At 29.0% G+C, this 10,422-nt stretch overlaps 1 protein-coding gene across 1 annotated transcript; it reads left to right on the forward strand.

Annotated features, from left to right (window-relative positions):
• Positions 1–1,753: 1,753 nt before the first annotated feature.
• LOC107932711 (small ubiquitin-related modifier 1) lies at positions 1,754–4,154 on the forward strand. Its single transcript, XM_016864797.2, has 4 exons — positions 1,754–1,978; positions 2,072–2,826; positions 3,506–3,655; positions 3,856–4,154. Exons 2-4 carry the CDS (start codon positions 2,746–2,748, stop codon positions 3,919–3,921), a joined length of 297 nt encoding a protein of 98 aa, XP_016720286.1. The 5' UTR covers positions 1,754–1,978; positions 2,072–2,745; the 3' UTR covers positions 3,922–4,154.
• Positions 4,155–10,422: the final 6,268 nt, after the last annotated feature.

Raw genomic sequence — 10,422 nt, forward strand, 5'->3', positions numbered from 1 at the left:
AAACTCTTTTGAAAAAGGGTGTGGTATCTAAGAGTGTGGTACCCGATATTTTCTTATTTAAGTTTTCTTATATAAAAACATCAACTTTCATATTTTTCTTAGACTTTACTTTCATGGCTACCTTGTTTTCCATTGTTATATTTATTTTCTTCACATTAAGCACGAGTAACTAAACCTTTAAGGAGACTGGTTGATGGATATGTGGATAAATTAAAATCTTTGGACAAAGGACTAAATCGTAACAAAATAGATGAATTTGAATATAACAAAGAACTTAGGTAGTGACGCCCCTAAGGGAATAGCAAGATAAAGTAAGACCGAGAGATAACCTTGTCGTACACCAGTTCGTTAGTCCCGGATTAACTGGCGAGATCGAGAGGTAAAACAGACTTAATTTGTTTAAGTCAATGAAGTTGAGATGGTGAGATAAAATGGAGCCACTTGATAATTTATGCGATTTATGTCCTTAGTTCGAGATTTGGTGAACCACATTGAAGTCAACCAACCCCTAAATAGTTATTTTTTGGATAGTCCTGTTAGTTTACATTTCTTGCAATTTAGTTCTTAGAGTGGAATATTTAATTTTCTTGCAAAATCTTCTTTCATAGAGTGACGTACTATAAATTCATGTTAGCAGCCACTTAGACTCTATTATGCATGCTAATCATTGCTCAATCGCCTCTTCCTTTGGGTTCAATCATTGGAATACTTCGATATTTCATTATAACACTATAAATATTACAATTGACACTGTACGCTTGTAGTAAAATCGAACCTTAGAAATATTTTCATAAATTCAGTGTTTTAATGGCACACGCGACTAGCAGGTCAAAAACCCAATGACCTTTGAATTGAACCGAATTAACCTGTTTGACCAAGAATCAATTAAGGTATATGTTTGAAGAATAGTACCGGATCAATTAAATCACGAATAGGTATAGACCAACTGAACAACTAAAAAATTGATTGAATTAGATTTTTTTAATATTCTTTTACGCTTTATATTTTTAATAAATTTGAGATTGAATTGATAATCTGACTTATTCAGCTATCGATTCGATTCTAGAAACATCGAGAAATCAAACATTTTTTTGGGCTTCTTCATATCATGGGCAATAAATTTGAGGGTAAAATACGCCAATAGTCATTCAACTATAAAAAAATAACATATCAATTACTAACGTTATTAAAAAGTGACAAATCGATCACCCACTAGCATTTTTCATTGCAGGCCTAACGAGACAGGTGACGTAGGCAATTAACTAGCTGACGTGGCTAGTTAACTTGCCACGTTGGACATGAGGAGCAAAAGGGTCTTCTTCTTCTTCAGCTAACCATCAAAAGTAAAAAATTGCCAAACAAAATCTATGGCATTTTTAAGGTCGCTAACCCCTGCCACTGCCATAGCCATAGCCGCTGTAGCTGCTTTGTTTATCGCCTTTGTTTTCTCTTCTTCTTCTTCTTCTTCTTCTTCTTCCTCCTTTTCTCGCAATTCTTCTCAATTTTCAAGCAACCAACAACCTGATTTCTCTTTCACTTACACTCAATAATCCTTTCTATTTTATCCCCATTATTTTTCTCTTATTTTTTTGATTTTTGATTTTAATTTCTCTCCCTTCCCAAACCTTATTAATCAATAAAATTGAAGGGGGGGACCAAAGTAGTAGTTGCAGTAGTGGTGAAAGTGAAACCTGAATTCTAAAACTGGTCCCTTCTTTCTTTTCCCCTTTTCTTCATTTTTCTCTTTTGTTTTTGTATACTATATTTGAAATAATCACATTTAGAAGAGTTCGATTTTGAAGTTGAAGGTTTAGTTTTTATTAAGAAAAAATTAGAGAAGTTTTTAAGTTTGCAAAACTGAAGCAAACTCCACTTCTACTTACTTTCTCCTCCATTTCTTTAAAAATTGTAAATTCTAGAGGAAACCCAAGCAAGAAGATTCAACAATGAGACAGTCTCTCCAATTATTGTCTTCCCTGTAAGCCTATGGTTTCCGATAAAAATGTCTGTAGTCTGAATATGCATTTTTTTAATGTTTACTGTCTAACAGCAAAAGTTCTCAATTATGCAGTTGTTGGAAATGGCTAAAATAATGAAATGAAGATGAGATCTACGGATTTTCTTGTTTTAGAAAAATAAAATTCAATGTTTGTCGCAACTATTGATAAGGTATTGTCTTCTTTCCGACGACTATTGGTTTCTAAGAGTCAGAGATTAGACGACATCTTCATTTCTTCTACTGCTCAATTAGGCTTCTTAAATTGAGGTTGTTTAAATGACACCATAGATTCCAACTGGCCAGTTAAATGCAAGGTCAATTTACCATTAAGTCTATGACGAAAAATGTGATTTATTATTTTTTAAAAGTTAAATAACTGTTTTATCATTAAAATTAGAGTTTAGTGATTGCTAGTGCATTTTCCCCAAAATTTAACTACACGTGGGTTATATTTCCATTTCACAACCCAAAATTCAAAAACTAAAACTCTACAACAAAACGACATCGTATGCTAAATGGAAAAAAATTCAGTCCGTCCGATCTATCTCAACTAAAACAAATCCTAACCGTTAATTTCCTAATCGGACAACCACTATAAAACAAAATCCCCCGATCGCGTGATTATCCAGCCAAGCGGAAAAAAGAAAACGAAAAAAGAAAAATCAATAGCTGGTTGGGACCCCCGAAAACCCGATTTCGAAACCCTAATCGGATCTCCCAAATAGCTTCGAAGCAGAAGAAAGAAGATGACGGGAGTAACCAATCAGGAGGAAGACAAGAAACCCGCTGATCAAACGGCTCACATCAATCTCAAAGTTAAAGGCCAGGTTCAAAAAAAATTTCAAATCCCCTTTTTTTAGGGTTTAAATAGATTTTTGCTTTGTGAGTTTTAGATTTTAGGGATTTCTTTCTTTAATTGTGAGCAAAATCTAAATTTTGGGATTTTTTTGAGCATATTTCCTTTTTGTGAGTTCCTATTTTGCCTTAAATTGGACAAATTATGATTTGAATTTTTTTTAATCTATCAGTTATTATATTTTTTTGACAAATTTAATTATTATATTGTGTTATTTTACTTGAATTGGTATGTAATTACAAAGGAAATTAATTGATTCTTATATATGGAAGAGGGGGAAAAAGGGCTAAATTTGGATATTAGAATATATTTGAAAATTTAGAATTATTAATTTTATAAACATATTAGAGTATATTCTGGATAAATTATTATTTGGTTAAAATATGCCAGTCCCTGTACTTTTCATAAAATTGAAATTTAGTCCTTGAATTTTTCTTTTCAAGAATTTAGTTTTTTTTACATTTCAAATTTCAAAATTTAGAATCAATTATAAGTAAAAACATTAGAACCCTAGAAATAAAATTATAATTATTAAATTTTAAATTTACAAAGAATATAGGGACTTATAATATATTTTAGCCTTACTATTTTTTGTTCAATGATGTAAAATATGTGAAGTTATAAAATGCTAATTCATGTTTGTTGTGTAGGATGGGAATGAAGTGTTCTTTAGGATTAAAAGAAGTACTCAACTAAAGAAACTTATGAATGCTTATTGTGATCGGCAATCGGTGGAGTTCAACTCTATTGCCTTCCTTTTCGACGGTCGCCGTCTGCGGGGCGAGCAGACTCCGGATGAGGTATGATTCTCATCCCTCTCTATATGTAGACATGTTGATCTTGAACCAAAATGATCTAGATGGATCCAACCCAACCTGTCTGATTGATAGATTTATGTCCTGTTCCTGGGTTTTTATATACATATATATAATATAGCCTCCTCTCTTCATTATTTTATGTCGTGTTCCTTGGTTTCTAATATGTGTTTGTGTTGATACAGTTGGAAATGGAGGATGGGGATGAGATAGATGCAATGCTGCATCAAACTGGTGGTACCATGGCCTAACTAGCTTCTTTATAGGTTTACTTACCTAGTAGGATTCAAATGGTAGTATTTGTGAGATTAGGACCTATATGTATTAAACCTCTTGAAACTGTGAGGTCTGCTAGTGCAATGTCCTCACCGCTACTTCTCTACTTCTGGATATGAGTATGAGTATTTACGAACTCCAAGTTAGGTAGACGTAGTTCATGTATTTATCTTTATGGAATAATAATACTCAAGAGGTTTAAGATAAAGCAAAGTCGTAAAGTTTTATCACATTTATAATATCTGTGTGATATCAACTTAATAAAACATTTAAATATAAATATAAAAATTAAAATGTCATAAATCCGTAGTAGTTGCACTTAAATTTAAAATTCTAAAATGTTTATGTAATTCAATTCCATATTTCACATAACCGCCCCTTTAACAACAGAAAACTTAGAGAAAAAGAAAACAGTCTTGGGAAATTAGTTACATTTGCCAACTAAGTTCATTACTACAACACGCCATTTCATTAAATCTTAGCCTAGGTTCGAAACGCCCCGTTTAACTAAAATTGAAACACGTTGTTTTAAACAACAAGAACTTCCTCTAAACTCATCGTTTTATCCCCATAACAATACACGCTTATCTCACTCACACTCTTTTGCTTATGGCTCTCTTATACATCATAGCAAGAATGAATGAAAAGCTTCCACCCCTATGCAAGAATGAATGAAAGCTTTCACCCCTATTTATAGAGTTCAGTGGTCAGTTGAATTTTTGAGACATATCAACATCCTTGCCATTAATTTTACAAATATCAAATAGCTAGAATGTTCATCTAGAATATCTAGTCTTCTATATAATATCTTATTTCTTTATTTTATATTCTAGAATTTTCTCAAAGAAATATCTCTTAAAAGGATAAGTTTGAATTTTATCCAGAAGTTGTATCGGCATTTAACATGGATAAAATAGAACTTCAATCCAAATTAAATTACTAAATATAGTTCAAGTTGATTTAGATATAATATATTTTTTATTATTTAATATAAGAAAATGTTATTATAAAAATTAAAAACCTAGGTGTTTAAAGATAAAAAGTCCATTATTTTAAGTTTTAACTGTTTTTATTTAAAGTTAAATATTATTCTCCTATTTGCACAAATAAGCTTAGTTTCACTTTAATCATAAGTCCTGAGCAAATTACTTGCCTATTAAAAAATAATTAAATAAATTTACTCATATATACAGTATATTTGTTTATTTAACTTAAAAATTGATCTGCTTGTCTAACACAAAAATTTTATAATTTTGTTTTGTTGATTTTAAGATGTAGTGGTTACATCTATACATCTCCTATCATGTTCGCCCTCAAGTATAACCTCAAATGGAACAACATCATTCTAAGAAACAACTTAAAACATCGATTCTCACTCTTTTTTACTTTAGGTTGTAGGTTTTGACCCAACTTAAATATGGTGGTTATTAATATTGAAAAAAACAAAGGAAAGTTGAATTTGCGTAAGTCTTCTTCATGGTTTTTTCCCATTAAATTGTTTTATTTATAGGATTATTTATTTTTATATAAGTACCACCTCCCTAACCCAGCCTAGACATTACAACTAAATTTTGAAGGCTATATTAGCCTAAATTGTTTTATTTATAGGATTATTTATTTTTATATAAGTACCACCTCCCTAACCCAGCCTAGACATTACAACTAAATTTTGAAGGCTATATTAGCCACCGAGATGGCCTAGCAAAATTGTCCGAGTTTTTAAAACAGTTCTTTTTTTTTTTTAACATTTGCTAACCTTAGAAGGAAAGCTTAGTGTGTTATCTCCTTTTCACTAAAAGATACAAATTTTCTAAAGTAAAAACCGATTGCTTTTAATGTTTATTTCGCAAACGTTGTTTTCCAATTTTATTTCTACTCAATAATTCATTTATAATATTGAAGCGGAAAAAGTGATAATCGACAGAGTTTTGAATAAAAACTAGATCTCATGCTTCATAAATTCAATTTTCAAATTTCAAAAGTCTAAACAATTATAATGTTATGCATGCCAAATTAACCCAAAGTTTAAGTCTCATGCAAAGTTCATGTAAAACAATACAATTCCCAAATAGCAAAACTTATAAATATCATGACTAAAATACTTTTGTTGAAAAAAAACTATCCGAGACAAGCTCTTTGAATACTAAGTCTGTGTCCTAACCTTTTGGGTTATCTATAAAGAAGGAAACTAAGGGAGTGAGCTTAAAAAGCTCGGTATGAGTCTAAACACAAGAAAATCAATGCAAAATAGCAGATATGACATACAAAATAACGGTTCACAGAACAATCAACAAATGATTTTTGTAGCAACGTAAAAATTTCGCTTTGGTCGCTAGTTGAGGCGATTATTTGAAAATTTTGAAAATGGAATTTCAGTTTTATTAAAAAAGGGAGTCGCCACATATCCTTTTTCCTAGGTGTGATCGGACACCTAATAAATCCTCTTTTTAAAAGAAAATTTATTTTTTAAGCAAAAAGAAGGCCGAGTTTAGGTCTACATTAAAAGCCAGAGAAAAAATAGAGTTTGGGAGTTGGTTACGCACGAGGAAGGTATTAGTACCCTCGCGACGCCCAAAACTGGTATCTCGTTAAACATGTATTGTCTTAATTTTTAAAAATGCGAGTTTAATATTTAATCGTGATCCGATCAAAACACGAGAATTTTTATAATTTCGATTTCTTTTGAGAAGGACGCTCCGTTTTTGACACAAGCCGATTGATATTCATCCAACATAGCGATAAAATCAGCGACTTAGTGTTGAAATCGGTACGTCACCTTATTTATTTTTGAAGTTGATTAGAAAACATAAAAAATATCATTTGCGATAGGAAATTGTAAACAATGCAAGCGATGATACAATTAATGAAAAACATTAAAATATAATATTAGCATAAAAATAACAATAATATTCACAATAAAAATAATGTTCTAATAAAATAATAAAAGGAATAGTATTCGTAGTAATGGTAAAAATACTAATATGCACATGAAAAATACACACGTATATATGTATGTTAATGATGATGATAATGACAATAAAAATAACAAATATTATGTAATATGTGTAAACAAACTTATAATTTAAGTAAAAAATGATAAAATAATAATAGAATAAATATAGATAAGTATTATGTGAAACAAAATAATGATACAAGATAATAATAAAAAAATTTCAAAGTTTGAAATTATATAAAAGTATAAACGAATAAATAATAAAATCAATGTATTATATAAAACGTAAATGTATAAAAGAAAAGCTATAATAATAATAGTAATTATAATAAAAGTAAAAATAATAAATATAGCAATAATAATATTAGTGATAAAAATAATAGCTGTAAAAATGAACATAATAACCATGACAATAAAGAATAATAGTAATAATAAAAATAATGAAAATAAAAGTAATATTAATAATACATTATATTATGATAGTGAAGTAATAACAATAGCGATAATGATAATAATAATTAATAAGTTAAATTAATTAATAATAAAGTAATAAATAAATAAACATAAAAAGGGAAGTGTATAATATAATAATAATATTAAAATAAGGTAATTAAAAAATACTATTATATAAATACATATATATATATATAAGAAAAATATTCACTATATTAACAATGATAATAATAATAGTAATAATATTAAAATACAAAAAAAATAATAATAAAATATAATAAAAATAATAAAGTAATTAAAAAATAATAATATATATTTAAATATATATACATATACATAGGTAATAAAAATATACACGACTATATAATAATAATAATAATAATAATATTGAAATACGAAAAAACAAATACAATAAAAATATTGAAATAAAGTAATAAAAAAATAAGACTATGTACAAATATATATATACATATATAATAAAACGTATACACTATTATATAATAATAATAATAATAATAACAATAATAATAATATTAAAATACAAAAAGCAAGTATAATAAAATATTTAAAAAAAGTAATAAAAAATAAGGCTATATAAATATATATACATATACATACATAAAAAAAATATACACTAATATATATAATAATATTGCAATGCAAAAAAGCAAATATAATAAAATATTAAAATAAAGTAATAAAAAACACTACTATATATATATACATATACATATATAAAAAAATATATACTAATATATATAATAATATTGCAATGCAAAAAAGCAAATATAATAAAATATTAAAATAAAGTAATAAAAAACACTACTATATATATATATACACGTATATAACAAATACAAACTAACATATAATAATAATAACAATACGTTTTATAATAATAGAGTAAAATAATGATGATAATCCATATTAGATAATAATAGTGGAGTAATAATAAACATAACAACACTAAACCAATTAATCCAATTACAATATTAAATATAATAAATAGGACTAAAACGAACCTAAAATAAAAGTTCAGGATCAATTTGAAAAATGATAAAGGACCAAATGCGAACATGCGGGAGAGAGCAGGGATCAATAGGAAAAATACTCCCATTTCCGAAACAACGCAGTTCACATGGGGGTTAAAATGAAACAGAAATTAAATTTTGGGGTGGGTAAAATCGAAAAAGGAAAAAAAAACAGAATGGGACCACATTAAGACGGCCTCAAAAGTGGAAGGACCAAGGGCGCAAATAGATCCTTGGTCCAAAAACAATCGGATCCTGGGCTTCCTTGCGTCGGGTTTTGGGTCAGAGGCCAAAACGACGTCGTTTTGGCCCCTGAACCCACACATCAAAACGGCGTCGTTTCATATTTGTTATTTAAGTTATTTTTTATTTTTTTATTCTTTGCTTCATTTTTGTTTAAACAAACAGAGAACACCCCACTTCCTTTTTCCCCTTTCGGTTAGGGTTTCAAAACCCACCTTTGCAGACATCATCATGGCTCTTTGAAGCCGCTGAGGCCTCCGCCGTTGACGGTGGTCAAAGCCACCAAGATCCAGGTGAGTTTTTCTTTCTTTATTTTTATTTAAAAAATGATATATAATGAAAATAATGATACAAATCGAAAAAAAGAAAGTAAAGAACGAAATAAACTAAAGAAATAAGGGAAACAGAGATTAAAATCAACCTTCCTTTCTTCTGTTGTCTCGCTTTTTGATTTTCAATATACTTGTCTAACAGTATCTTCCTTTTTTTTCTAAAACATAACAACAACCAAAAAATCAACAATCCCCCCCTTTAGAATGTTTTTGTTCGGCTTATATAGTCGTTTACATTGTTTTTTTTAACCATTTTTGCTGCTTGCGTGTCTGCTCCATTTTGCAGAGTAGTTGATGGCAGTGGAATGGGGTATGGTGGCTGATGGAGGTGATGGGACAGAGGCGGCAGCTAAACTTAGAGGAAGGCTAGGGTTTTCTTTTTTTCTGATTTTGTTTGGGCTAGGGTTAGGTTGGGCTGCTAGGGTTTTTTTTTAATTAGTTTGGGTTTGGTTTTGGGCTAATGTAATGGAGTGGGTAGTTGGGTTAGTTTAGTGGGTTGGGGTTTTGGTGAATGTAGGCTGATTGGGTAGGTTTAGTTGGGCCTGAGTAATTTGGGCTTCTACAATTTTTGGTTGAGTGGTAAGGGTTTTTTACATGGATTTGTTGGTCTTGTGTTCATGTATGAAAAGATAAAAATACCGTTATAATAATGATTACCTTTTCTAGTAAAGGTATTTTAGTAATTTTAGAGCTAAGTTGGTGTTAGAGTTGACTCGTTACTAGAGGTGCTCATGTATCAGGCCTAGGTATGATATTAACATACTTTATGCTTGTTCAAGCCTAGCGCAACCCAAAATATGAGTTTAAAATTTTGGCCAAACCCGTCTATATTTTTAAATAGCTAACCTAAACCTATTTTAACCCTTTCAATATTTAAAAATAAAATAAAATAAAAATATATTTATATAATTATTTTAATATTTAATAATTTTATATATTTTTTATTTATTAAAATTTTATATATAGTTATCTTAATATTTTTTAATGTTTACATTATAATAGATTAATTTATATGTGTTATTAATTGTATAATTTATAAAAAAATATAAAACATTATAAACTTAAAAACGGGTTGAACCGAGATTGAGATTTGAATGTTCAAGGCCGAGTTCGGCTCATATTTTTAAACAGGTCTATTTTTTTTTGCCCAAGCTCATTTCTCGAGCCTAATATTTTAACCCAAACCCTCTATGGACTTATGCCTTATATTTTTGGCTTTTCTTCTCCTAGTTACTTTATTTTTAGTTTCTTACTTAAACTCTGATTAGTATAGGTTATTTTAATATTATTTGACCTCCAAATTTAGTCTATAAATAGGTATTTTTCACAAGTGGTATTAAGAGCTAATTCAATTTTAGTAGATCAGCCTGTTTAGAGATGGCAACAACAAGATTTGATATTGATAAGTTCGATGGCATCACAAATTTCAATTTGTGGCAAGTTCGGATGACGACAATTTTGATT

This window comes from Gossypium hirsutum, chromosome A04, assembly GCF_007990345.1.
Source record: "Gossypium hirsutum isolate 1008001.06 chromosome A04, Gossypium_hirsutum_v2.1, whole genome shotgun sequence".
Taxonomy (NCBI): Eukaryota; Viridiplantae; Streptophyta; class Magnoliopsida; order Malvales; family Malvaceae; genus Gossypium; species Gossypium hirsutum.

What these genes read in the sequence shown, in the direction of transcription:
- LOC107932711 (XM_016864797.2), top strand. Translation starts at nt 2,746, where the DNA reads ATGACGGGAGTAACCAATCAGGAGGAAGACAAGAAACCCGCTGATCAA. An exon ending in ATCTCAAAGTTAAAGGCCAG is followed by an intron (nt 2,827 to 3,505) that starts GTTCAAAAAAAA and finishes TTTGTTGTGTAG; the next exon opens with GATGGGAATGAAGTGTTCTT. An exon ending in GCGAGCAGACTCCGGATGAG is followed by an intron (nt 3,656 to 3,855) that starts GTATGATTCTCA and finishes GTGTTGATACAG; the next exon opens with TTGGAAATGGAGGATGGGGA.